This window comes from Lonchura striata, chromosome 22 (assembly GCF_050655825.1).
Source record: "Lonchura striata isolate lonStrDom1 chromosome 22, ASM5065582v1, whole genome shotgun sequence".
Classification (NCBI taxonomy): Eukaryota; Metazoa; Chordata; class Aves; order Passeriformes; family Estrildidae; genus Lonchura; species Lonchura striata.
Window position 1 is genome coordinate 1,832,405 of NC_140724.1, and position 27,960 is coordinate 1,860,364.

Below are 27,960 nucleotides of genomic sequence, written 5' to 3' on the forward strand. Positions count from 1 at the left end.
GCAGGAGGATGCAGTTTTACCCAGCCCCGGGGGTTTGAGGGACAGGCTGGGATGTCACTGCTGCTTTGTGAGCCTTCGGAGAAGCCTGTGACTAATCACCTGGAACACAAATTAGAGCTGTGAGAAGTGCCTGTCCTGTGGGAGAAAATCAGGGGAAAACAGGATTGCAAAGCAAGACCCTTCCCCACCACCAAAGAGGCTCCCATTGGTTTTCCCCTTCCACATTAAAATGTTTTGTAACTTCTGACGGATGAACTGGAGCCCTGGCGTTGGTACTACAGCAACTGAGGAAAGGGAATGCAGCCCCATCCCAGTGTTTTCCTTCAAGTGCTGAGCAAAAGAAAGAGGAGAAATTCTGGAGCTGCTCATGAATGTTTTTCCCATGAAGATTCTCATCAGTCCAAGGCAAAGAGAAGTGGCCAGAAAGTGAAGTGCAGGTCACGGTGCGGTGAATCAGAGTTCTGGAGAGCCGAGGTTTCATTTTTGGCTGTACAGAGTGGCTGTTGGGAGCAGGGAGGAGCGAGGCCTCGCTGCTGGTCCTGGCCCCGTGCTGCCTGCAGGCACTGGCCCAAGGTGAGCTGCTCTGTGGCTGCTCCAGGCACATGTGCAGAGCAGGGAGCAGAGGCTGTTCTTGTCTGGCTCCTTGGGCACTCAAAATTCCTGGGGGGCTCAGCCCTGGAGCTATAGACCAGCTGAAGCTTGAACATCTCCCGGCTGGTTCTGCTGCATTTATTGGGATTTTCCAGCCCCTGAGAGGAGCATCTGCAGCAGTGCCCTGTGCCCCTTCATGCTGCTCCCACGACATCCCAATGGAATCCAGCTGGCCAAGAATAACCGGACACAACCAGGGAGGAGGCAGAGGTTAAGGGGTGCCTGAAGAGCTGGGCTCTGGAGCTGTGCCCACCAGCCTGTAGAGCTCAGCCTAGGATGATGATCACACTGCATTCACCCACATCATCACAGGGAGCCTCTGCAGAGCTGTAGCAGCCTGGACCCTTCCTTGGGCTGTGGAATTGAAGAGATTATTTAAAACCCAGCATCTTCCCCAAGCCTGGGACCAGGAGAGCTGCTCATGCGCCACCCACCATGGAGGGCAGGACTTGAGGACAGAGCCCTGGGCACTTCAGGGCTGGGAGAGATGAGGTCGTGTCACAGCAGGATGGAGAGAAAGGATCTTTGTGCTGCTCACACAAGTGTCACCTCGGGGAGCTCAGCTCCCCTGCCTGGGAATGCTGTGGATGGGAACGCCGTGGCCGGCGTGGTCTGGCCAGAGCTCCCTGGGCTGACCTGTCCCCCTCGCTGCCTGCCTGCTGTCCTGCCCTTTCACCCCTGCCATGCCCTGTTCTAACCAGGGTGGGGTCCTGGTGGCACGGGGACCCTGGCCTGCTTTGCTGGCTGCCCGCTTGTGGTGGTAGGGATCCTGGGAGCCCTGCGAGGTGGCAGAGCCGTGCAGGGATCTGGGATGCTTCTGGGCGAGGCTGGATCCTGCCATGCAGCGACTCTGCCTTGTCACTGTTGCCTGTTTCTCCCTGTTGGGAAGCCCCTGCCCTGTCACGCTCCATAAGCGCCAAGAAGGGCGAGGCCTTGGGAGCTGCCCGGGCACCGAGCAGGTCCTGCTGCAGAAGGAAGCACTTGGTGCTGCTTGGGGTGCTCGCAGCCTCTGCCTCTGCCTCTCTGCTCTGCTGCTGCCGCTGCCATGGGCTCTGTCCCCTGAGTGCTGGGGTCCCTGGTGCCACAGCGGGAAAATCCCTGCAGAGAAATATCCCAGCAGTGGGAATGTCCCAGCAGTGAGAATGTCCCAGCAGTGGAAATGTCCCAGCAGTGAGAACGTCCCAGCAGTGGGAGCACTCCAGCAGTGAGAATAGCCCAGCAGTGGGAGCATCCCAGCAGTGGGAATATCCCAGCAGTGGGAGCACTCCAGCAGTGGGAATATCCCAGCAGTGAGAATATCCCAGCAGTGGGAATAACCCAGCATTGGGAATATCCCAGCAGTGGGAATAGCCCAGCATTGGGAATATCCCAGCAGTGGGAGCATCCCAGCAGTGGGAATAGCCCAGCAGTGGGAATATCCCAGCAATGGGAAATAGCCCAGCAGTGCATGTTGCCTCATTAACCAGGCCGCAGCAGCAGCAGCAGCAGCAGCAGCAGCATGGTTTTCCTGTGGTCTCTATTCCTTCTCTCCTTTTTTTTCTCTTCTCCTCTCCCCTAACTCCTCCAGCTCTGCCCAAAGCAAAAATCAAAGTGGAGTCGCACTCAGCGCACCCCGGGGGGCTCCTCCACCTGCGCTGCCGGCTGCGGGACGACGTCCAGAGCATCAACTGGGTGCACAATGGCGTCCAGCTGGCCGAGAACAACCGCACGCGCATCACCGGGGACGAGGTAGAGGTCAGGGGCGTGGTGCCCAAGGACTCGGGGCTCTACGCCTGCATGACCAACAGCCCCTCGGGGAGCGAGACCACCTACTTCTCCGTGAACGTCTCAGGTTCGTAGTGGCCCGGCTGCGCAGGGACGGGGCAGCCGCGGGGCCGGGCTGCGAAGCGAGGAGAGGCTGCCTCTGTGCATCCCTGCACAGCTGTGCATCCCTGTGCATCCCTGTGCATCTCTGCACACCCCTGTACATCCCTGCACGCCCCTGTGCATCTCTGCACACCCCTGTGCACCCCTGTGCATCCCTGCGCACCTCTGTGCATCCCTGCACACCCGTGTGCATCCCTGTGCACCCCTGTGCATCCCTGCACACCTCTGTGCATCCCTGCACACCCGTGTGTATCCCTGTGCACCCCTGTGCATCCCTGCGCATCCCTGTGCATCTCTGCACACCCCTGTGTATCTCTGTGCATCCTTGCACACCCCTGTACACCCCTGTGCATCCCTGCACACCTCTGTGCATCCCTGTGCATCCCTGTGCATCCCTGCATACCCATGTACACCCCTGTGCATCCCTGCACACCCCTGTACACCCCTGTGCATCCCTGCACACCCCTGTGTATCTCTGTGCATCCCTGCATACCCCTGTACACCCCTGTGCATCCCTGCACACCCCTGTACACCCCTGTGCATCTCTGCACACCCCTGTGTATCTCTGTGCATCCCTGCATACCCCTGTACACCCCTGTGCATCCCTGCACACCCCTGTACACCCCTGTGCATCCCTGTACATCCCTGCACAACTCTGTGCATCCATGCACACCCCTGTGCATCCCTGCACACCCCTGTACACCCTTGTGCATCCCTGCACACCTGTGCATCCCTGCACACGCCTGTGTATCCCTGTGCATCCCTGCACACACCTGTGCATCCCTGCATAACTGTGCATCCCTGCACACCTCTGTGCATCCCTGTGCATCCCTGCACACCCCTGTACATCCCTGCACACCTCTGCACACCCCACACACCCCTGCACACGCGCTGGCCACACGTGGTGAGTTGGGGGCCGACCTGCACCTTGCGGGTGCCCGGAAGAGTTTCCAGGTGGTGCCATGGCTTCCTGGCCACTGCAGTGCAGGGAGGAGCTGCCAGAAATCATCTCACATTTATCTGAGGGGGCAGGAGGCTGCAGGGCCGCCCCAGAAGGGGCACGTGCTGGGTGGGAGCTATGTTCTGCAGTGGTGCTGATGGAGTGTGAGGCTGGAGAGGGGGAAATGCTTGAGGGACATGTCTGTGCTCACCCTGGGTCTCGGCTGCCACCCCAGGGGTGTTGGTGGCGCTGGACGTGGGGTAAGGAGCTCCGAGGTTACCTCTGACAGCAAATCTCTTCACGATATCCATGGCTGCAGGCACTGGATGGTGGGCTCTGCCACCCTGGCTGTGCTGGGGATCATGTGGAGTATTTAACTGGATCCCCACGCCCCTGCCGGGCACCAGCACTGCCCTGCTCTGCCACCTCACTGGGCACAGCCCCACCACCCACCCACTGTGCTCCGGCCCCGCCAGCACAAAGGTCCCCTCACACTGGTACTCAGCAGGGCTGTTGCTTCTGTTACAGATGCTCTCCCCTCTGCAGAGGATGATGATGATGAAGATGATTCCTCGTCAGAGGAGAAGGAAGCAGATAACACCAAGCCGAACCGTACGTGCGGGCTGGGTTTGCCCTTGGTGCTGCCCTGTGGCCAGGCAGGGGGAGGCTGGGCACACACAAGCATCACCCAGGGATGGGGCAAGCAGCCCAGGTCACCTGGCAGCCCAGGGCACCCGGCAGTGGCGAGGGCACGGGGGGCAGAGCAGGGCTGGGTGCAGTGGGAGCAGCTGGGTTGGAGCAGGGGGCTGTGCCAGCACGGCTGCATTGGGGTCACCACTGCTGCAGCTGAGCATCCACCCCACGGGGAAAGGGCTGCTGTGGCTCGTGGGTAGTGCCCGGTGTCCCAGGGCTCCCCTCCCTGATGCTGGCATCTCTCCTGGTTCCTGTCTCAGCCCTGCCCTGGGCATCCTTGGGTTACTGCAGGAGCAGGAGGCTGCTGGGTTTGGCCATGCTGAGCCCTCCCTCTGCTCCCCAGAGGCCATCGCTCCCTACTGGACCTATCCTGAGAAGATGGAGAAGAAGCTCCATGCTGTCCCCGCTGCCAAAACAGTGAAATTCAAATGTCCATCGAGTGGGACACCCAACCCCACCCTGCGCTGGCTGAAGAACGGCAAAGAGTTCAAACCTGACCACCGCATCGGGGGCTACAAGGTACAGGGGGACACGGGGGAGCAGCCCCGGGGGCTACAAGGTACAGGGATGGGCACAGGGGAGCAGCCCCGGGAGCTACAAGGTACAGGGATGGGCACAGGAGAGCAGCCCCGGGAGCTACAAGGTACAGGGATGGGCACAGGGGAGCAGCCCCGGGGGCTACAGGGTACAGGGGGGCACGGGGGAGCAGCCCCGGGAGCTACAAGGTACAGGGAGGGGTGGGGCACGGGGGAGCAGCCCCCGGCTCTGTGCGGGCCTGGGGGGCTCCTGGGGAGGGGCAGGACTGGGATGGGGCTCTGGGCTGGACAGGCACCACGCCCCCACCCCAGCAGGGCGGATGGGCCCCTCTGGCATTGCAGTTTGGGAGCGGCCCTACAGCAGTGACCTGCTTCTGGTGCTTGTCCCAGCTCAGCCCTGGGGAGGGGGCTTGTGCCAAGGAGCCAGCCTGGCTCGGCCGCCTAATCCCCCCACCGAGGACAGGGCCCAGGCAAGGAGAGGGGTCTGGGCATCCCCTGGGCTGGAGGAGCCCCTCGGTGCCCAGCAGTGGTTGGTGAGGTGCTCCAGCACTTGGGCTACTCCAGCCCGTCTTTGGGGCCCACAGTGGCTCCCTGAGCTGGGGAGGAGCTCCCTGAGCTGGGGAGGAGCTCGGTGCTGCTTCTCACAGCTCCAGACCAGCATCCCCAGGTTCCTTTTCTCCCCAAGGGAGGGGATGACCAGCCAGAAGGCAGCACTGTCCCCTTTGCCATCTCTCTGTTTTTGGGAGCAGGGCTGCAGAGCCCTCAGTGTTTCCCAGGCTGGGAGCCCTGAACCAGCCCAGCCAGGGGGCTGTGGGGCCACCATCACCACTGAGTCCCATGCCACAAGTCACAAGCAGCTCCAGCCGTGGCCCTGCATGCCAGGGCTCCTGCCAGGAGCCTGGGACAGCAGCAGGAATGCGGCCACGTCACTCTGTGCAGTGTGTCCTGGAGGGACACAGGCTCAGCCCAGGACATGGGCTCGTGGCTGGGGAGGAGCGAGGCTGCTGGCAGTGCTGTGGCTGCCAGCTGGTGACAGCACAGTGGCCCGGCTAGCCAACAGTGGAATGCAGGACTGTGGAAATAACCAGTTTCCAGCTGGGCTTAAGGAGGGTTTGACATGAGGAGCCACAGCTGGAGCTGGTAGTGACAGGGCTGGCTTTTGGAGAACCCCCTGGTGCCCCGTGGCCAGAGGGACCTGGGCAGTGCTCGTCCCAGCAGAACCACTGGGACTTTCCCAGAGGAGATGCACGGGGTCAGCAGCACCCACAGTGGTGCAGGACAGCAGGCTGCAGCTGCCCACTGCCCAGCACGGGGCCCACTGGCCGTGGGGAGCAGTGGGGTCTGAGCCCTTGGGCCAGCCAGGGAAGCCCTCTTGCAGGAGGAGCAATGCTGGTCTGCTCCTGCACTCACGGGGGCCACCAGGGACGGTGTCCCCACACCAGGCGAGCCCATCACGCTCGGCCAACAACATCTGCTGCTCAGCACAGCTGGCTGCGTGGCTCCTGTCCCTCCTGGGACAGCTGGGAGCAATTACAGCTCCCAGGGAAGGAGAAAGGTGACCTCAAAGGGAGATTTATGTCTTGCCCGTGCCAGGGGTTGAACCAGCTCTGACATGAGCAGGGCCTGGGGCTTGTGTGTGCTGCACGTAACTGGCTCTGTCCTCCTCGTGCCCCCAGGTCCGCCAGGCAACCTGGAGCATCATCATGGATTCGGTGGTGCCATCTGATAAGGGCAACTACACCTGCATCGTGGAGAACAAGTACGGCAGCATCAACCACACCTACCAGCTGGACGTCGTGGGTGAGAAGCTCGGGCTGGGGGCTCCCCTGCACCCTCCTCCCCCTCAGCCTTCCCAAGCAGCAGCGGGTGCTGTGCCCTGTAGGGTGGGTGGGTTGTGCTCCCAGGGAAGGGGCTTGCCCACCATTCCCAGGGCAGCCTCCCATCCCATGTCTGCAGCACAACAAGAGGTTCACCCCACCCTGTTCTGGTGGGTTTTAATTGTGGTGAAAATAATTTCATAGACCGGACAGAAACTTTTCCTAATCACCTTATTAGCCATAATTCCCAGCTGGGAAGGCTGGTCTGAGCAGTTCCACATGTGGAGCTGCTCTAAATGCCAGTAAATGAACCATTAAAAATGTGATTTAATTTGATTACACTGAGCAAACTGAAGGGAACAGTCAGCGAGGTGAACAAAGGGGTTTGTTAATGCTGACTCACCACAGTGGCAGCCACTTTGTTTATGGCCAGGGCCCTCCATAGGTTTGTTTGACCTCTGACCCTGCCCAATAGGTGCCGATGTCCCTGTCCCCCCACACCGGGGTTTCACCTGTCCCCCATCCTGGATGCTGTCACCCTACTGCAGGCAGGCTCCTGGGCAAGGGGACACTAACGCTGCGTCGGGTGCATTGGTGCCCACCTCAGCCAGGGGTTCTGGGCATGGAGGGCTGCAGGGTGCACCCGGGTGGGCAGCAGGCGCCCCCAGCCCCGTTGTAAGGTGCCCCGTCTCCTGGTCCCGCAGAGCGCTCCCCGCACCGGCCCATCCTGCAGGCAGGGCTGCCTGCCAACAAGACAGTGGCCCTGGGCAGCAACGTGGAGTTTGTCTGCAAGGTCTACAGCGACCCTCAGCCCCACATCCAGTGGCTGAAGCACATTGAGGTGAATGGCAGCAAGATCGGCCCCGACAACCTGCCCTACGTGCAGATCCTGAAGGTAAAGCCACATGCTGGGTGTTCCCAGCCACGGCTCAGCTTCCCTGTGCCTGGGGCAGGAGCAGGGCACAGGCAGCCACCTGGATGGGCCAGAAGAGTCACCTGGGGCTAGGGACCACTGGCCTCAGGGCAGCTGGAGTGCAGAGCCACCACCAGCCTGCTGGGCAGGGAGCAGGGAGGGCTGTGTGTGCCAGCTGTGTGTTGCCTTTGGACCCTGAGGGCACACAGCGCAGGGCTGGGTGGGCTGTCCCGGGCAGCGAGCACAGCTGGAGCCGGGAGCTCAGCCCTGGATGGTCCCAGTGACAGCAGCTCCCTCTGCACCCCAGCAGTGCCACTCAGTGGGTACGCTGGCCCAGCTGTGGCAGGAGGTGGGCTGTGGCCTTTAAAGATCCCTTCCAAGCCATTCTGTGATTCCATGCAGCCATCCCAGCTGTGCTCCTGACCTCTGGGAAGCAGGGGGGAGCAGGGTTACAGCCCCATTCCTGCCTGCTCCTTCCTCCTCTGGCCCCTGTGTGCAGCCCTGTCCCTCCCACCCACGCTGGCAGAGCCGATGCCAGCCACGGCACTCGGTCCCTGAGCACATCCGTGTGACTCCATGTTGTTGGTCTGTTCCAGCACTCGGGGATTAATAGCTCTGATGCGGAGGTGCTGACCCTGTATAATGTGACAGAGGCGGAGAGCGGGGAGTATGTTTGTAAGGTTTCCAATTATATTGGCGAGGCCAACCAGTCTGCGTGGCTCACAGTCACCAGGCCCCTGGCCACAGGTAACCTGAAGAATGCCTGGCGGTGGAAGACAAAACTCTGGGCTCTCTGGTTTCTGCTGTTTCTGGTGCAACAACCATGGAAAAATACCCGGCAGGGCCGGCTGGGCGCTGTGCTCTGTGTGTGTCCCAGTGTCTCTGCTGTGTGCTGGTGTCTCGTGTTCCGCTGTGTGTCCTGTCCTGCCCTCCCCATCAGGCAGACACCAGAGCAGCCCAGCTGCCTGCTGGGTCTGGCACCAGTGAACCCGGGTCTGAAGGTGCTGCCATCAGGCCAGTCCAGGCGCCCCACACTGGCATGGTGCTGTATCCCCTGTCTGTGCTGCCCTCCTGCCACCATCCTCTCGTCCCTGTCCTGTCTCTGTCCTCCCATCCCTGTCCTGGTGCCTCCCTGTGTCAGCGAGCCAGCCGGCCGGCTCTGCCCGGGTGATTTCTCCATGCAGCCCATCGCCAGCATGCTCGGATGGGCAGGACACTCCGTTTGGTGGAGGGTTTTAACAGCATCTCCCTCGGTCCACCGGGATGAGTGGTCATCCCGAGGGGGTCTCTCTAGCAGGTCTCCAGTGGTCTATGTCTGCTCCCCGGGGGTCTGGCAAATGAGACTGGGCTCTCCCTCCTCTCTGGCCTCCTCCCAGATGATCTCATGTCGTTTGCTTCTCCGTTTTTTGCTTCCACTTTTCCTTCCAGACGGCTGGCGTTAACACGACAGACAAAGAAATGGAAGTCCTTCACTTAAGGAATGTCTCATTTGAGGATGCTGGGGAGTATACATGTTTGGCGGGTAATTCTATTGGGATCTCCCATCACTCTGCATGGTTGACAGTTCTCGAAGGTATATACTCCTCTTCCTTTCCTCCCTCCTTTCCAATGTATGCATTGTGGTCCGGGAGAGAGCACTTCCCGGCCCCTGTCCCCCGGGTCAGCGTGGGTGCTGCCCTGCAGATGGGGCAGCGTCCCCAGCTCTGTGCCCCCCTCCACCCCAGCTGGGGTCTGCCCCCGCTCTCTCCCTGGCCCAGGCAATGCATACCTGGGGAACTTAACCAGGGCTCGCTCCGCCGGAGCAGGACAGTGCTGCACCCCCGGGCCAGGCCAGGCCAGGCCAGCGCTGCCTGCCCAGGGGACCAGGGGGGTTTGGGGGTGCTGGCAGTGCTGCCCTCCCTCCTGCCAGGGCCTGGCCTTGCCCTGCGCTGCGGGACTGTCCGGGGTGTGTGTGCTTGCCCTGGGGGGATGGCTGCCCCGTCCCCATTGATGCTGCTGCTCAGTATCAATGCACGGACCAAAGCCTGATAACAGCTGTGGGAAAGTTTTGGGGTGCTGTGTGCTCATTGCTTTCCAGCCAAAACTTTCCCAGTTATCAGCCACTGCTTTGTCAGCCGGGTGTGCTCAGAGGTGGGGCAGGAATCTTCAGCTCCCTCTTACACCTCTCTCTGAGGCTCTGCTCTTTGGGGGTGTCAGGCTGGGGGTGCACAAGGTGCAGTGGCAGCCCCGTCCTGCCAGATTCACCATGGACCATGGCATGTGGCTGCAGGCTCTGAGGTGTTCAAGGCTCCAGCACTCCTCAGCCACCAAGGCAGGGTCTGTGGGTCCCTTCTCCCACCAGCCCAGGCAGGTCCTTGCCACTGGAGTGCCACTGGCTGCTCTGCTCCAAGCTCTCCCCGGTAATTACTGTAATTAATATTATTAATAAGTAAGGCCTGGGCTCCCACAGCCCCAGGCACGGCCAGACACCCCATTCCATCATGCAGGGGGTGACCCCACATCCTGAGGACCTGCAGCTCCCATGTGTGGGCAGAGCACAGCAGCTGGGACAGAAAGCTGTCCCCAGAGGTGCCCGTGGTGCCACATCCCTGTGGGATGGCTTAGGCCCTGTCCTCCCACTTCATGCCTGTCCCAGCTGACCCCATCCCACCCTGGGCCACCTGCAGAGGTGGCAAAGGCATTGCTTGGCTGTGGGGATGATGAGCTGGGGACAATGCCTTCCCTGCAAGGGTGGGTGGGCAGCCCCCAGTCCCTGCTGCACTGATGTCCCCACTGAGCCTGGGGATGAGCCAGGGGCTCCCCAGTGCCACTCCCTGGGGCCTGGCAGGTGCTAACAAACACCCTGTTCACGCCGACCCAGCTATTGAGGACACCCCAGCCATGATGACGTCTCCCATCTACCTGGAGATCATCATCTACTGCATAGGAGCCTTCCTCATCTCCTGCATGGTGGTGACCATCATCATCTACAAGCTGAAGAGCACCACCAAGAAGACGGACTTCAACAGCCAGCTGGCCGTGCACAAGCTGGCCAAGAGCATCCCCCTGCGCAGACAGGTAACAGAAAGTAGAGAGGGGGTTTGTTTGCACCTACTGCCTCTCCTGGAGCCCAGCTTTCCCAGGGCACGTCGCGGGGGAGGAATGGGATGACCCACCCTGCTGCACGTGCCACCCCCTGCAGCCGGTCCCCAGCGGTGGCACAAGGGGTGGGCACTGTCCTGGCCGTGCCTCCAATGGCAGCACGGTCAGCAGAGTGGGGGGGCTGTGCTGCACCCCCTCGTCCCCCCTTGGCGGGGCTCACGAGGAGAGCCAGGAGGATTTACAACAGTTTTAAGGTGTGAACAGAGTGTGGGACAAACTGAAGAGATGGGAGAGCTCCCAGGCTGTGCATTTTGAGCTACTGCATGATGGAGACTAATTAACAGTTCCAGAGAGGAGCAGCACTGCCGGGTGGGCAGGGGACTGTGAGCAGGGGGCTGCAGCAGGGGCTGTGAGGAGGGGCTGCAGCAGGGGCTGTGAGCAGGGTTGGGGACAGGGACTGCAGGCAGGGGCTGTGAACAGGGGCTGCAGGCAGGGCTGGGGACGGGCTGCAGGCAGGGCTGGGGACAGGGGCTGCAGGCAGGGGCTGTGAGCAGGGGCTGTGAGCAGGGGGCTGCAGGCAGGGGCTGTGAGCAGGGGCTGTGAGCAGGGGGCTGCAGGCAGGGGTTGCAGGCAGGGGCTGTGAGCAGGGGCTGCAGGCAGGGCTGGGGACGGGCTGCAGGCAGGGGCTGTGAGCAGGGGGCTGCAGGCAGGGGTTGCAGGCAGGGGCTGTGAGCAGGGGCTGCAGCAGGGGCTGTGAACAGGGGCTGCAGGCAGGGCTGTGAACAGGGGCTGCAGGCAGGGGCTGTGAGCAGGGGCTGCAGCAGGGGCTGTGGGCAGGGGATGCAGGCAGGGGCTGTGGGCAGGGGATGCAGGCAGGGGTTGCAGGCAGGGGCTGCAGCAGGGGCTGTGGGCAGGGGATGCAGGCAGGGGCTGTGAGCAGGGGCTGTGAGGAGGGGCTGCAGCAGGGGCTGCAGGCAGGGGCTGTTAGCAGGGGATGCAGGCAGGGCTGTGAGCAGGGGCTGTGAGGAGGGGCTGCAGGCAGGGGCTGTGAGCAGGGGGCTGTGAGCAGGGGCTGCAGCAGGGGCTGTGAGGAGGGGCTGCAGCAGGGGCTGTGAGCAGGGGGCTGCAGGCAGGGGTTGCAGGCAGGGGCTGTGAGCAGGGGCTGCAGGCAGGGCTGTGGGCAGGGGATGCAGGCAGGGGCTGTGAGCAGGGGCTGTGAGGAGGGGCTGCAGGCAGGGGCTGCAGGCAGGGCTGTGAGCAGGGGACTGTGAGCAGGGGCTGCAGCAGGGGCTGTGAGCAGGGGCTGCAGGCAGGGGCTGTGAACAGGGGCTGCAGGCAGGGGCTGTGAGGAGGGGCTGCAGGCAGGGCTGTGGGCAGGGGGCTGCAGGCAGGGGTGGGTGCAAAGGCTCCCATCACCGTCTCCCCCCCGGGGGCAGCCAGCCGTGGCCCGGGCACTGCATGAAGGTAACCCACGGCCCCACTGCAGGTGTCGGCCGACTCCAGCTCCTCCATGAACTCGGGCGTGATGCTGGTGCGGCCCTCGCGCCTCTCCTCCAGCGGCACCCCCATGCTGGCCGGCGTCTCCGAGTACGAGCTCCCCGAGGACCCGCGCTGGGAGCTGCCCCGGGACAGGTGAGCCCACCCTGGCAGCTGGGTCAGGAGGGTGCTGCTGATGCTGGGACCAACCCGCTCCCCTGCATTGGGGTCTTCTCCCTCCAGGCTGATCCTGGGCAAGCCCCTGGGAGAAGGGTGCTTCGGCCAGGTGGTGCTGGCAGAAGCCATCGGCCTTGACAAGGACAAGCCCAACCGTGTGACCAAGGTGGCGGTGAAGATGCTCAAGTGTAAGTGGCGGCAAGAAGGGTGGTCCCTGCATGATGCCACAGCCCTGGCTGGGGTCTGCGCTGTGCAACCCAGCCTGGCACCCCCTAAGTGCTGCCTCCTCCACTTTAGCCGATGCCACAGAGAAGGACTTGTCTGACCTCATCTCTGAGATGGAGATGATGAAGATGATTGGCAAGCACAAGAACATCATCAACCTGCTGGGAGCCTGCACGCAGGATGGTGAGGGTGCATGAGTGGGGAGGAGGTGTTCCCTCTGCCACCCCTCCAGCTGCTGTGTGCTGGGAGGGGCTGGCCTGGCACCCTGCTCCAGGTTCCAGCCTCTCATGCCACCATCCCCTTAGGACCCCTCTATGTGATCGTGGAATATGCCAGCAAGGGCAACCTCCGGGAGTACCTGCAGGCGCGGCGGCCCCCAGGCATGGAGTACTGCTACAACCCCAGCCGCGTCCCCGAGGAGCAGCTCTCCTTCAAGGATCTGGTCTCCTGTGCCTACCAGGTGGCACGGGGCATGGAGTACTTGGCCTCCAAGAAGGTGAGGAGCTCCAGGAGGCTGTGGTGGGACGGGGAGCCCAGCAGCTGTCCCACCCTGGGGAAGCGTCCAGCGCTGACGGCGCCGTGCTCGGTCAGTGCATCCACAGGGACCTGGCGGCCAGGAACGTGCTGGTGACCGAGGACAACGTGATGAAGATCGCTGACTTTGGGCTGGCCCGTGACATCCACCACATCGATTACTACAAGAAGACAACAAATGTGAGTGGTGTGTGGGGTGGGATTCTGCAGGGTGGGGAGGCTCCAGTCTGTGTTGGGAATGCCACACGCACGCAGGGCTCGCCCCTGCCCCAGGCTCCCTCACGAAGCCATTGTGGGTTTTGTGTTCCAGGGTCGCCTGCCAGTGAAGTGGATGGCCCCCGAGGCTCTCTTTGACCGAATCTACACCCACCAGAGTGACGTGTGAGTAGGGCCTGCTGGGGAGATGCACGAATGGGATTTACCTTGATTTAATGAAGTTACAATTGGTGTCAGTCAACCAAACATTTTGAATCCAAATTGTGTTTGGTGCTGGGACTCATTTACCCTGCAAAGTGAATCGAAGCTGTGGATGGTTGTTCCTCTCAGCAATCCAGTCTCTCACCGTACACAAACTGGAGCCCAGTGGGGTGTCAGTGCCCCAGAGCCGGTGCCCCAGCATCTGCCCTGTGTTCGCAGGTGGTCCTTCGGGGTGCTGCTGTGGGAAATTTTCACGCTGGGTGGCTCACCCTACCCCGGTGTGCCCGTTGAGGAGCTCTTCAAGCTGCTGAAGGAGGGTCACAGGATGGACAAGCCCAGCAACTGCACCAACGAGCTGTGAGTGCAGTGCTGGGATGGGGAAGGAGGGGTTTGAAATCTCTGAATGCTATTGCTGGGTGCAGAACGTGGGCTGGGGCATGGAGGGTGGCAGGCAGATGTTTGGAGTTACAGTCCCAGCAGTTCCCAGCCCTGAAAAACCATCAGCTAACCAGATTTGCAATAATCAGCATCTCCCTGGACAGGAGGGAATCCCAGGATGACCCCAGCACAGGGAGCAGCCGGGACTGCGTGCATGCTCCTCCCTCGATCGTGAGGGCAGGCAGAAGGGTTTCCCCTCCTTGCACACGGGGGATTGGGGGATTGCCCCCAACTCCTGGAGCAGCACCTTCACTGGCTGTGTGTCCAGCCTGGCACAGGGACACTGGGCACACGTTCCCAGTGCTTCCACTGGCTGTGTGTCCAGCCTGGCACAGGAACACTGGGCACACGTTCCCAGTGCTTCCACTGGCTGTGTGTCCAGCCTGGCACAGGGACACTGGGCACACGTTCCTGGTGCTTCTCTGCTCCTGTGGGTGGGGGTCCCCAACTGCCTGCCCCGTGCTGAGCCCTGCCTGCCCCGCCCTCACAGGTACATGATGATGAGGGATTGCTGGCACGCCGTCCCTTCCCAGAGACCCACCTTCAAGCAGCTGGTGGAAGACCTGGACAGGATCGTGGCCATGACCTCCAACCAGGTAGGAGAGGTGGCACAGGTGGCAGCTGGGTGAGGCACTCCCTGGGGGCTGCCCAGTCCCCTCCTGAGCCCGGCCCTGGGGTCTGTCCCTCTCAGGAGCGACGCTGTTGAGCCAGGGACGGGCGAAATGACTCGCACGATTTCAGAAGGCAAAATGAGCATTTATGCAAAAGCACTTCTCTCTTTATATAGAGAACATCGTGAACATTAATTCCATTGGTCTTAAAGTAAAAACATTTCACCTGATTGGTGCACTGGACTTAGGTTAGTGTGGCAGAACATATCTATAAACAATGTGAACAGAAAGTAAGATAATAAATTGTCTACATTCCTCTTGGACTTTTTTCCAGGCTTATCCTGGCAGAAATCTTTCTCTTTCTCTCTGACTGAACTGAGAATATCCACACAGGAGTACCTGGACCTGTCCATGCCGCTGGATCAGTATTCGCCCGGCTTCCCGGACACGCGCAGCTCCACCTGCTCCTCAGGAGAGGACTCTGTGTTCTCCCACGACCCGCTCCCAGACGAGCCATGCCTTCCCAAGTTCCCCCCTCAGCACAGCAATGGTGGACTGAAGCGACACTGAGGGTGGCACTGCCAAGGTGCCGTGCCGTGCCACGCTGTGCCGTGCCCGTGGACGCTGCCTGCACAGCCTGGTTGTGCTGAGCTGTTGCAGAAAGGGTTCAGAGACATCCGTAGCATCTCACCTAACCAAAACCACCCACCTCCTGCCAGCTTCTCCTGCCGCTCGTGTCAGCTCTCCACTGCCCAAAGGGTTTGGCTCTGGGGTTCTCATGGCGCTTCCTCCTTTTGTTTTTAAACCTCTTTTCCATGAATTCTGTGCTGGAGTATTCCCACTTGGCTGAGCTGAAATCCTCTCCTGTGGGCAATGCATGGCCAAAGAGACAGCCAGGCATCCCGGTTTGGCACATCCTGGTTGGGCACAGAGAGCCGGGCTGGTCTGCCACTTGGAGAACCTGGTGAGCCAGGAGCAGCTCCTGGGCTGCACAAGGGGGAGCCTTGGCACTCTGGGAGCCTTGGCGTGCTGGGAGCCTCACCGGTGTGCCGGGAGCCTCACCGGTGTGCCGGGAGCCTCCCTGGTGTGCCGGGAGCCTCCCTGGTGTGCCGGGAGCCTCCCTGGTGTGCCGGGAGCCTCACCGGTGTGCCTGGAGCCTCACCGCTGTGCCGGGAGCCTCACCGGTGTGCCAGGAGCCTCACCGGTGTGCCTGGAGCCTCACCGGTGTGCCGGGAGCCTCACTGGTGTGCCGGGAGCCTCACCGGTGTGCCTGGAGCCTCACCGGTGTGCCTGGAGCCTTCCTGGTGTGCCAGGAGCCTTGGCGTGCTGGGACCCTCAGTGTGCCCAGAGCTGTCTCTGCCCAGGATGCCCCCGGGCCACAGGACTAGCACCTGTGGGCTTTGCTGAGCCATGCCCAGCACATCCAGGGCAGGAGCCCTGCACTGCTCCGAGGCACCAAACCCACCCGTGCTAAACCCAGAGTCCCATGTACATAACGAAAAATATGTATAAATATGAATATATATTTACATGTCTTTTTAAAAAGGGTTGTTACCAGAGATATACCAGTTTGGTAGGAAGGTACTAGTGGCTGGTAGATATCAGTTGCTATAAAAAAAAAAAAAGTCATATATTTTGCTATTTTTGCTGGTTTTATTTTTTTAAATTATGTTCTAAACCTATTTCAGTTTAGGTCCCTCGATAAGAATTGCTGCTGCTGCTTCAGTTTTATATGGGGTTGTATTAAACAATAATAATAATGTGTCGATGCCTTTTGGGAATCCGTTGTCATTACGTGCCTGGCCTTGCCCCGGCCCCTGGGGAGGCAGGGGCTGCCCCCTGCCCGGGAGGAGCGGGGGGCTCCCGCCGGCTCGGGGCCAGCCCCGCGCAGCCCCCGCGCCCCGGCAGCGCTCCAGTGCCTTACCGGGGGAGCGGCCCCAGCCCAGCCCTGCCCGCCCGCGCTCCCCGTGTCCCGGTGCCCCGGCTCCGCTGCACCGGCGCGGACGGACGGACGGACGGACGGGGCACACCCTGGCCGGGGCCACCTGGAACCTCCCTGCCGCCGGTGCCGAGACACTGCAGCCGGGCCGCTGTTACTTGAAAAGTTTATTTTGCCTTTCTATGAAGAAATATTATTTGTTGTAAACTCTTCTGTAATGAATCTGGAGTTCTTGTAATTATTAAAGACTTTAACCGCGACTCGGCCGCCCACGGCGCGTCCCTGGGGGGGGCGATGGGGAGGGGGCTGGCGGGGCTCTGGGTGCTCCAGCTCGGCCAGGAGGCACTTTGGGAAGATGCCGCTCAGGGAGCAGCCGTGACGGCAGCTGCTTTTGTGGGAATTCTGTTTCTCACGGCTCCAGCGCTCCCCATAAAAACGTTCTGGCGCCCTGCACCCCACGAGGCCTGGGCAGCAGTGCGGGAGGTGGCTGACGGTGCGTGGAGGGAGGGGGTGAGAGGGGCTGCCAGCCCCTCCGGAGCCCTTAAATGGTTAAGCTGAGGCAGCTGCAGCATCACCGGCCTTTTTAAATGCATCTGCCTGTTGCTGTTTCCCGGTGTAAATTAAATCGATCAGCTGCACTCTGCCCACCCCCACCCCCTTTAAATTAAGTAGAGCTTTTAATCAAGTGATTTATGTTGAATTTGCGGCCCTGGATTAAACTCGCAGCCCAGGCAGGGGGGCAGGGCTGGGGGCTCCATAAATCACTGCTCTCTCCGGGACCGGCTTGGCGCGGCGCAGGGAGAGCTGGAGTTGGTGTTTACATCATCCCAAACTGCAGCTCTCACCGTCTCCTGCTCATTTCCTGGGGTTACCAGGAGGGCAATTAAATATGATAATAAGCAGAGCAGCTGCAGCAGAGCTGCTGGTGCTCCCTGCCGGGATGGGGAAGGGGCACATGCAGCTGGGTGCCTGCTGCATTCCATGGGGACACAGCACGGAGGGTCCCTGGGGTGCTGTCCTGGCTGGCACCCAGCAGAAACCACAGAGGCTGATGGCTGGAGCCCAGCAGGAAGATTCAGCTCCTCTCTGCTCTTCCTGGTAAGGCATCCTCTGCGTGTGGGCAATCTGGGAGATGGGCACACCCCAAAACTGACCTCAGCACCCCTCAGGCCCCACACAGTGCTGGGGGGTCCTGCAGAACCAGAGCACCCCCCAGCTGGGACCCTGCCCAGGGGGTGCCTGCAGCCCCTCCTGCTCTGCCCAGCACCAGGGTCTCTGCTTAGCAGGGAAATGGCTCCAGGGCAGTGGAGGAGCTGAAGGTGCTCTCAGGAGCCCCTCAGTGGGTGGGGTGTGTTGGGCATCAGCGGCTGCTGAGTGCTTGGCCTCCAGCATGTTTGGCTCTCACGTCATCCTTTGTCTTCTCCATTCCTTGCCTTCCTCGTTCTCTCCTTTTAAAGCCCTCGGACTGTGCAGGCCGGGACAATCTCCTGGCCCCAGACCAGGATGTGGCTGCTCTGCCAGTGCTGAGCTGGGCTTTTTCCCCGTGCCAGCTGTGGCAGGAACCTCCTGTGCCATTCCACCTCGGCACAGGTCCCATGGCTGCAGGCACAGCTCAGTGGGTGAGTGGGGAGCAATCCCTTAGCCTGGGGGCCGCGGCTGCCCCTGGCCCCCTCAGCTGCCCTCTGTCCCCCGTGTTCCACCCAGCTGTGGGGTCACAGGACCCCGGGGTCCAGCTGCAGCCCCCACAGCCGAGCAGAGCCAGGGCCAGGTGTGTGCAGCTGGGGCACGCAGCTCCCCCAAACCCCTGCTGTCCTGGGCCCTGCCTGCACCATGCGGGCACCATGAGGAGAAGCAGGGTGGGCAGCGTGATGGGCAGTGGGATGGGACCATCCCTGAGCCACCTTGGGGACCCCACCCCGCTCCATGCAAGGTTCAACAACGGAGCCCTTGTCCCACAGAACTTCAGGCTGGGATAAAGCTCCATCTCCTTTGTTACACGTTTATAGCAGAGGCAGAAGGGCTGCAGGAATGTGGCGCCGGGTTCCGGGAGCTGTAAATCCCGGCCTTTGTTGTGCTTGGGCCGCACTAAATCACTGCTTTTCCCTCTGAATACTAATCTCCTCCAAAAGTGCTGACCGGGGCATCTTTCTGCAGCAGCTTTCTGGGGAAGAGGCTGACGCAAGGCCCAGGGCTGGTGCTGGCACAGGAGCAGCATCCAGCAGAAATCTCGGCTCCGGGCAAGCTGCTGCCCCGGCCCCGGCGCAGGGTGGGACAGACACGGGCGCCACAACACCCGGCTCCGGGCTGGAGCAGAGTGTGAGGATGCCCAGGGGAAGGATAAACAGCTGAGGAGCTGGTTCTCCAGGCTGAGGGGAGACTGGAAGGTGTTTGGCACCGGTGTGGCTGGAAAAGCTCTCCCCACGCCAAAGCACACACGGCCTTGGATCTCAGCAGCGTTTCATTCGCCCAGTGTTGCAGAACAGAATCTCGTGATTTATGGGGCTCCACGGGGGTCATTTCCTCCCCTTGCTAGGAAGGTCATGCAGCAGAATTGCTGCCTCTCCCCTCAGTGTGCCTGCAGGGTCCTGGGAAGGTGCCTGGGGTCCCCACATGCCAGGTAGAGGTGAGACACATCCCCAAGAGCCCTGTGGCAGCAGTGACCCGTGAGGCTGGGGAAGGAGGGCAGTTTTGATCTGAAAATGGGTTTGTTCAGGGCTGTGTCAAGGGTTCATCCCCCTCTGCCTGCTCCAGGGCCAGATCCCCTGGGAGGAGGGGGGCTTTGCCACAGCCTGTGCTCACTTCAGGCTGACTGCGGGTGTGGGGCTGGTGGTCACCGTGGGAAGCGAGTCCCGGCTTCCAGATCTTTCTAAAATGAAAACACAGGAGGCAAATGGACACATGAGCCCTCGCACGCACACCAGCGTGGCGTGGTCGTGGCTGGAGGATGGGGACGTGGGAAGCACCAGAGCCCACCCAGAGCTCGCCCACGCAGGGCAGTGCCCAGGTGATGCCCGGGCTCCCCGCCAGCCCCTCTTCACTCTCTGCCGTGCTCCCTCCCCAGATCTGCCCCGGCAAGCATTCCGATGGGGCGAGAGGGGCAAGTGAAACACCCTCCGCTGGGCCCCGCCGGGCTTTGGAGAGTGCTTCGTGGGTTGGCAAAGTGCTGCTGAACCCCACGGCGGTGATGAAGAAGAGAGACTCCTGCTAGGGTTACGTCCCAAGTTTATTGCAGGCCAACAGGGCCCAACAACACCTGAACAATCCTGCTAGCAAGAGCCCCTGCAAGGTGCTTGCAGTGGATTATAAACTGAGAGGGAGGGGAACCAGTCGACCAATAGGAGTGAAATAGGGAGTGGCTCTTGTATGGGGTGATGCATGTGGGAACCTATGAGGGATAGACATAGGAGGGGCCCCAGGCCCCTGTCCAATCACCCGGCACCCAGGATAGAAACTTCTAGGTGTATGGGAGGGGATACCGAGTGACTGACAGGGCGCCTGGGAGGGGGCAAGGGAGTGACTAAACACCTTAGGGGAGGATTGACACATGGGGTAAGGCAGCAAAACTAGGGACAAACCAAGTGGAACATGGGGGTACATATGAACAAACCATTACATAATAAAACCTGCAATAACACAACTCCACATCTCCCTGTTTTTTGTTTAAAAAAAGAAGAAAGGAGGGAGGGTGAAATAAGTCTCTTAACTGGGGGTTTCATAGTCCATGGGCTCATCTCAAAACCAGATGCTTTCCTCTTCTTGTGGGTCTTCCTCTTTTGGTCCTTCTTTGTTGAAAGGCTCCAATTCATAAGGTGTAGTTAGTGCAGCATGGTTGATGCTGACGGTAGAGTTGATTGCTTTCATTATCAAGCTTTTCACTATGCCGAAACCGATGATGAAAATAATGAGTCCCAACAGCAACATCAGTCCTGTCTGGAGAATAGATTAAACCCACCCAGAGAGTCCCCATCCTTCAAATAGTGACCCCAGCCATCCTGCTGATTCTTTCTTGAGATGGTGAATCATGGTTTGCATCTTGTCGAGGGTGGTACGGACGTCCTCAGCCCTAAAACTTAAGTTCATGCAGCATAGGCCAGCAAATTCTTCACATTTATGATCATGAAGGAGCAAGAGAAAATCTATGGCAGCACCGTTTTGAAGGGTAGCCTGCCTCGTTACTTCTTCATCTGCTAGAAGGTCACTTAAGGCAGCTGATGTATAATTGGCTTGTTTAGCTACCCAGCATTCAAGGCCTGACAATTCATTGAATGCCTGGGTGATTGCTATCCAGGGTAGAAAAGCAGTGGTAACAACGCCTTTTGCCTTGGACCAATGAACTACTTCATCCTTACAATTTGCGTCCCAATCCATGAGTCCAGTGTCTTTTTTTCCTTGCCAATTGCCCTGTCTGATTTAGTGTTTTCCAATGAGCTATTTGTGTTTTGTTGGGAGTAAACAAGCTCAACTGCCCAAATGTGCATGGACCTCCGACCAGGTGAGGGGGGATGCCTGCCCAAACCCAATTGCCACAAATTAAAAATGATCCTTTGGGGAGAGAATGGGGTTTATTATCAGCGGTAGAGAAACCTGGAATTTGTATGACTCTTGTACACCAGTTTCTTGCTTGGTACTCGGGGATGGTTTGTTTGATTTCCCTCCTGGGCCGGGCAAAGGGATTGGAGGAGACAACAAAATGGATACATGTATAGGCAAGGGAGGAGCCAAGTAATTCTCATTCTTCAGGCTCTTTCTCCATACGGGGAAGTGATTTAACCCATGCCCTCCATTCATCTGCTTGTTTTACTGCATGTACGACGAAGGTACGGATCTTTTTCTTTATGCATGGGGCAGAGGCATTTGTAGGGAGGGTAAAAGGAAGGTTTTGTAGAGGATACAGGATCCCCACGAGGCAGGATAGGAAGGGGTTGGAAGCAGAGGTGGTTGATAAATGATCTTGCTTTAAGGATTTGGCCAGTGTGGTCCATACATTGGTTGGGGGCTGAGGAACAATCCATGCCAGCTGGGGTCCTATGGCGATGGTGATGCCGAGAAGGATGAGGCTCAAAGTTGCTCGCATCTTGGGTGAGTTCGGGGTGGAGTGTGTTCTGAAAAACAACTGAAACGTAAATTAATATTCAGAATAGGGGAGGTCTAACTCAAAAGGGAACAAAGAGCCACAGGAGTCGAGAGAGAAGAGGGAGAATTGGGTAAGGGTGTCTTTCTCTGCCGTCGGAGGGCAGCATGCCCGACCTGAGGACTTTCCGGTTCTTTCTTCTGAACTTCCGGGATATATGGTCTGACGAATTTGGAGGGAACCCATCTCAGGCCTGAGGGCGTGGATACGCAAGCGTACCCCCATCCCCAGGTGACTAAATCATAGGGTCCCTCCTGCCGCCAGGTCTCAGGATCTTTAATGAGAACTGGCAGCTTTTCCCTGACCTTACTCAAATCATGATTATTAAAATGCCTAGTAATAGGTGGATTCAGGCACTCGAAGGAGCAGTTTAAAAAGTTGATTGTAAAAAGGGCCCGCGCCAATTGAACCTGGGGGGACTCAGTCTTTGCTGAAGGCTGTTGTTGCTTCAATATTCTTTTAAGGCTTTGGTGAGTCCGCTCCACCATGGCTTGACCTGATGGGGAATAGGCGATGCCAGTTTTGTGTTCTATTACCCATTGCTGTAGGAAGCCTGCGAATTCCTTGGAGGTATACCCAGGGGCATTGTCAGTTTTAATTAATTTAGGGACACCCAGCATAGAGAAGGCCTGTATTAGATGTTTTTTTATATCCTTGGTCTTCTCCCCTGTGTGGGCAGAGGCGAAAACTGCCCCAGAGAAGATGTCCACAGAGACATGGACGTACTTCATCCTCCCGAAGGAATGGATGTGAGTAACGTCCATTTGCCATACCTCGCAGGACTTCAGACCCCTAGGGTTAGCCCCTGCTCTCACCAATGGTAATGGGAGCAACTTACAGGATGGGCAGGTGGCCACGATGGCCCGGGCCTGGTCACAGGTGAGGTGGAATTGTCTCACCAGGCCGGGCGCATTCTGGTGGTAGAGCTGATGGCTTATCTTGGCTTGCTGGAATTTGTCGGGGAGTGGCGCCATCTGGGCAGGGGCGGCAGCGAGGGAATCGGCACGCCTATTGCCCTCGGCCAAGAACCCCGGCAGATCGGTGTGTGACCTGATGTGCATCACCTAAAACGGTTGCTCTCGGTGGGAGACTAATTTGATTAATTTTGAGAGCAACTTATTAAGAGCATCATTGGAAACACCTTGCAGGATTGCATCCTGTGCTCTGGACACTACACCTGCTACGTAAGCCGAATCAATAACCAGATTGAAGGGTTCAGAGAACCGCTCAAAGTCCCTAATGACTGCGGCCAACTCAGCTATTTGAGGGGAACCCTCCACTTTAACAACATCTGCCTCCCACCGCTGAGTTTGAGGATCTTTCCAAGTCACAGCTGACTTGTGAGACCCTCCGGACGCGTCTGTAAAAACTGTCAGAGCCTTCAAGGGTTTTTTACTCTGAATTTGTTTTGTTGACAAAGTGAATTGGATTTCCGAATTGAAAATTTTGTGGGCTGGTCTCAAAACTGAAATTTTGCCCGTGTAGCTGTCCAGGGCAAACTGCAATGATTCATTTTCTTGCAGTAGGTGTTCCAACATTGCCTTTGTGAACTGGCCCGATTCCGATTTCAGAGGAATGTGGATGCACTCAAAGTCACACCCCACCAGCTCCCGAATCCACGCTCTTGCCTTGTGGATTAAATCTGCCACCAGCTCTTGTGGCCGTGTCATTCTTTTGGATCTACTGTGACTCAGGAAAACCCACTCTATGACTGAGAGTGGATCCCTTTTGTCATGATCCTTGCCCTTCCCTAGGGTGTCTGTCCATTGAAAGATCACCCCATGGAGGTGTGGCAGTCTGCCCAATATGATGAATCTGAAGGGCAGGCCCAGATCGTATCTGTGGGCCTGCCTGGCAGACATTGCCTCCTGAACCCTCTGTAGTGCAGCTTTGGCCTCTGGAGTGAGTTCCCTGGGAGAACTGGGCTCTTCCCCCCCTTTTAATAAATTGAAAAGCAGGGCTAGGTCTTTGTTGGTAATACCTAACCAGGGTCTCACCCAGTTTAAAGACCCACACAGCTGCTGTACGTCAGCTAGAGTTCAAATTCTATTTTTTATTGCCAATTTCTGCAGAACAATGGTCCGCTTGTTTATTTCCAAACCCAGATATTTCCAAGGTGGCATCAGTTGAATTTTATCTTTTCGTAGCTCAAACCCTACAGCAACCAACACATTGGTTGTCAGTTCAAGCGCGTGTGTAAGTAGATCGCTGTTGGGGGCACAAATAAGGATATCATCCATATAGTGCTGGATGATCACGCCCTCGGTGGCTGCACGCACAGGGGACAGCAATGAAGAGACGTATCACTGGCAGATAGTAGGACTGTTCTTCATGCCTTGTGGCAAAACTCTCCAGTGGTATCTCTCCATTGGGGCTTCCCGGTTGATGGAAGGAACCGAGAAGGCAAACCGTGGTGCGTCCTCAGGGTGTAAGGGAATTTGAAAGAAACAATTCTTTATATCAATCACGGCCAATTCCCAATTTTCTGGCAACATCGTGGGGGACGGCATCCCTGGTTGGAGAGGGCCCATGTCTTTGATGACATTGTTTATGGCACGAAGGTCATGCAAGAGCCGCCACTCATCCTCCTTTCCCGGTTTTTTGAGGACAAAGACTGGGGAATTCCAGGGAGATGTTGTTTCCTGGATATTCCCTTTGGCGAGTTGCTCATCCACGAGCTTCCGGAGCGCTTTTAATTTTTGCTTATTGAGCAGCCACTGCTCTACCCAGATTGGTGCATCTGTAAGCCAATTGAGTTTCCGGGTAGGATGCTACTCAGTGACCGCTGCCAAAAAACCTGGGGAGTCGGTATGTCAATTGTGACCCCCCACTGGACCATTAGGTCCCTCCCCCACAAGGGTTCCGTATAGTCCAAAACAAACGGGCATAAATAAGCCGATTGCCCGTTTGGCCCCTCAAATTTTACAATGTTTTTAGATTGCTTAGCCAATTGTGAACCCCCTACACCTTGAATTCTCCCAGCCACGTTTTGCAATTCCCATCGTGACGGCCAGTCCCATGCAGGAATGACTGTCACGTCTGCCCCTGTGTCTAGGAGTCCATTAAGATGTTTGTGCTCCCCATCCTTCCACATATAGCATGATAGCTTCGGCCTTTCCTTCCCTATAATTTGTGCCTGGCACACCTGATAATTCTTTTTGGCTGATTTTTTCCATAGATCCTCTGGGTGTGCAGGTGGCCCAGGTACTGGGATGGCCTGGGCGATGATTTGGCCCTTTGGAAGGAAGACTGGTGGATGGGAGCAGTGCAACCACAATGCTAATTGTTCAGTGTCTTTTGCTGTTAGACATGGTGCGATTGTGATGTCGAGTGGCGTGAACTTTGTGTCCCCAAGAACGATGTACCTACTATGGATGTTCCTCCAGGTTCCTGGGTCCGCGGTGTCTACGGTGATGGGACGCCAGTGACTGTCCTTCAGATGGAGAGATTCGGTCAGGGCCAACCTATATGGGGAAAAATGAGAATGGGTGTTAAGTATGGGCCTGGGATGGTCGGGGTCCCGACCAAGCCAAGCTTTGGAAATAAAATCCACATCCTCTCCCATATAGGCTGGTTCGTTAGCCATAGTCAAGTCCGGTAAGGTGCCTTCTTCGGTATGGAAAGTTTTGTCCTCAGGTGGGCTTTCCGAACACTTGTCCCTCCCCTCCTTTGATGTTTTAAGTCCCACCATATTTGTTTCCTCGCGCAGGGAGGGACTGCGCTGACTTGTTAGTTTTTTTGTTTTCCCCCTGTATTTGATGCATTCCTCCTCTGTTGCTGCTGGCGAAATTTTAAAAAGTCCTCCCGCAGTGGGCAATGCGAAGCCCAGTGTCCCCTCTGTTTACAGAGATTGCATGGCCTTTCTTGGTGGGATCCCCTCGGGGGTGCTCCGGCAGAACGGCGTTCCAGCACAGGGGTTGCTGTAGGTGTTACAGCCTCTGCAAAGGAAACTCTCTTGTATGGTGTCCGATGAGTTCCTTGTGTATCCTTGGCTGGAACCGTCACTTTTCGGGCACACACGTCCAGCATATTCTGGAGAGTCGGCTCTGAATCTAGTGGGAGACTCAGGATCGCTTGCCGGCATGCATCATTCGCATTTTGTCTGGCCACCTCGGTGAGCATTCCTCTCCTGAGTCTTTCATCTGGAACCTGAGCCTCTATAGCAGTGCATAGACGGTCCACAAAAGTGACAAACTATTTAAAAGGTTCCTGCTTTATAGAGAGAAAGTTAATGGCCGGGCCGCTTGGCCTTAGCTTAAAGAAAGCCTTTTCTGCTGTCCTAGTGCTAACCTGGAGGGCCTCTCTGGGGATTTTATCCGCCTGCTTGGTCCCCAGTTGCCAATCCCCTTCCCCGCACGGATGATCCACAGATAAAATTGCTCCGTCCACATCCCTTGAGATATCTGCATCAGCCCAAAGGTCCGGCAACACCTCCCTAATTTCCCGCTTCCACGCGGACTCCCAAATTAAAAACTCTGCTTGGGTTATCAGGCATGAGAATAGTGTCCGGATGTCAGCAGGAACATATTCGGCTGAGGAGAGGGTTGCTTTTAACATACCTCTAAAAAATTCACTCTCTCGACCAAATTCTTTTTGGGCCTTGCAGAGATCCTTTATTGTTTGCTGTGGGATGGGGGACCATTGTGCGAGGGGCCTACCCCCCTGTCACGGGGTAAAGGTGACCGGTGCAGCCGAGAAGGCAGGCAGGGAATGGGGCAGGCCAGGGTTCCCACGCTCCCTCCCCCCCCCGGAACTCAAAGCGTGGGAACCGGAAGTTGGGTCGTGGGAACCAAGGGAGGAGGCGGAAGAGGCGGAATCTGTGGCAGTGGGAGTGGCGTGTTAGAGACTCCCCTCCCCGGGGGTGGAGCCGAGGGGTGGGGTGTTGCATAATTCATTAGAGGAGGAGATTGGGGGTGGAGAAGAGGGATGGGCGGAGAAGTCTTGGGGACAGAAAGGGTTGGATGATGTCTGGAAAGGGTTTTGGGAGGAAGGGGGATAAGGATCATGGGAAGAAGAAGCACAAGTGGCGGGAAAAGCCATGCGGTCCCCACCATCTTGTGTCCTCGTGAAGGAGGGAGAAGGGAAGCCATTTTGAGGATTCTGGGCTAAGGGAGTAGGAGATAAGGGATTTTTAGGTGACTGGGGTAGCTTAAACCCAACAGAATTTTTACGGGACGGGGTGGTATATTGTGGGGAAGAAGGGGTACAAGGGAGATTCGGGACAGTGCCAGCACTGTCCTGTCGGGGGTCCAGGGAATTCACAGAGGGGCCAGAATCTGCCTGCGGACTTCGCCGGGATGCCCATCTGAGAATACCCGACCTTGGGAAAGAGGGAGAGGAAAGAGGGGTAGGGTTTTTAGTACTGGGGTTAGAACTAGGGGTGGGTTTGTCCACAGATGGTTGTGGCAGACCTTCATAGTTATTTTTAATAATGTCTCTAATTTGGAGAGCCAAATGTGTAAATTTGGAAAGAGAAAGATCCGACTGTCGGAGAATCTCCCTTCCCACTTGGTCCCAAAAGGGGACTTGATATAATTTGCTTGCCGAAATTTCAGGGAAAGTCTGAGACAGCCATCGGACAAACTTCTTGATATCAGATTTCTTAAACGTTTTTTCCCCAACTCAAAGGATACCCGCAACTTGGGAAAACAATCCCTTCTCAGGCGCAGTCAGCTTAGCACCCATGCTGAGAAATGGAAAAGTGCGCCACAAAATCCACAACCGGGAAAATAAGAACAAAAAGCAGAAGACTGCCCTGACGGCTTAGCCGAGTTGTCCTGAAAGCTTCCCACACCCCGGGAAAGGAAGCGAAAAAGAGAATGTGGGATCTTTCCCCAAAACCAAGGGAGAAAGAAAAGCCCACCCAGCAAAGGAATCTTTTCCCCAAACCCCGGGGAGAAAGAAAATTCCCAAATAGGACAGGAAGCTAAGCCCCAAGGGCCCCCTTACTTACCTCCAAAGATGGTCCAGAGAAGTCGGGGCAGAAACAAAAAATCCCGGAGGCAGATACCGCCGCAGGAGGAAGCCGACTCCGGAGGTGCTGTCTGGAGCTGCTGGTCCTATCCCCGGGAGCGCCACCCGCTAAAACGCAGGTCTGCTCCCACCGGGGTAGCTTGACGGCCAAAGAGGTCCGAGTCCACGAGTCTCTCAGACTCTGAGGGTCCTCTGTCGTGAGGTCAGGCACTGTGGAGAGGCCCCACATTGGGCACCAGGCTGCCGCGCTCCCTCCCCAGATCTGCCCCGGCTAGCATTCCGATGGGGCGAGAGGGGCAAGTGAAACACCCTCCGCTGGGCCCCGCCGGGCTTTGGAGAGTGCTTCGTGGGTTGGCAAAGTGCTGCTGAACCCCACGGCGGTGATGAAGAAGAGAGACTCCTGCTAGGGTTACGTCCCAAGTTTATTGCAGGCCAACAGGGCCCAACAACACCTGAACAATCCTGCTAGCAAGAGCCCCTGCGAGGTGCTTGCAGTGGATTATAAACTGAGAGGGAGGGGAACCAGTCGACCAATAGGAGTG

At 58.1% G+C, this 27,960-nt stretch overlaps 1 protein-coding gene and 1 long non-coding RNA gene across 7 annotated transcripts in view; one reads left to right on the plus strand and one right to left on the minus strand.

Annotated features, from left to right (window-relative positions):
* The window catches only part of FGFR1 (fibroblast growth factor receptor 1), a 29,173-nt gene extending 12,599 nt beyond the window's left edge, over positions 1-16,574 (plus strand). The window contains exons 3-18 of one of the 6 annotated variants that reach the window (XM_085559128.1): positions 2,219-2,482; positions 3,986-4,069; positions 4,494-4,669; positions 6,363-6,486; positions 7,208-7,398; positions 8,013-8,163; positions 10,277-10,473; positions 11,984-12,129; positions 12,217-12,338; positions 12,448-12,558; positions 12,681-12,871; positions 12,967-13,089; positions 13,220-13,290; positions 13,546-13,683; positions 14,255-14,360; positions 14,769-16,574. In XM_085559128.1, coding sequence (XP_085415254.1) covers positions 2,219-2,482; positions 3,986-4,069; positions 4,494-4,669; positions 6,363-6,486; positions 7,208-7,398; positions 8,013-8,163; positions 10,277-10,473; positions 11,984-12,129; positions 12,217-12,338; positions 12,448-12,558; positions 12,681-12,871; positions 12,967-13,089; positions 13,220-13,290; positions 13,546-13,683; positions 14,255-14,360; positions 14,769-14,945 — 2,372 coding nt within the window. In that variant the 3' untranslated portion in view covers positions 14,946-16,574. Of the gene's footprint in view, positions 1-2,218; positions 2,483-3,985; positions 4,070-4,493; positions 4,670-6,362; positions 6,487-7,207; positions 7,399-8,012; positions 8,164-8,844; positions 8,990-10,276; positions 10,480-11,983; positions 12,130-12,216; positions 12,339-12,447; positions 12,559-12,680; positions 12,872-12,966; positions 13,090-13,219; positions 13,291-13,545; positions 13,684-14,254; positions 14,361-14,709 lie in introns of all 6 variants that reach the window. The other 5 variants (XM_085559125.1, XM_021535885.4, XM_085559124.1 and 2 more) reach the window with 5 other exon arrangements.
* A 2,945-nt stretch (positions 16,575-19,519) lies between these two features.
* LOC146765581 (uncharacterized) lies at positions 19,520-27,392 on the minus strand. The gene is made up of 2 exons (XR_014949838.1): positions 24,811-27,392; positions 19,520-21,427 (listed from the first exon to the last, which is right to left on the minus strand). It is a non-coding gene; the product is annotated as an uncharacterized LOC146765581 (long non-coding RNA).
* Between the last annotated feature and the right edge of the window lie 568 nt (positions 27,393-27,960).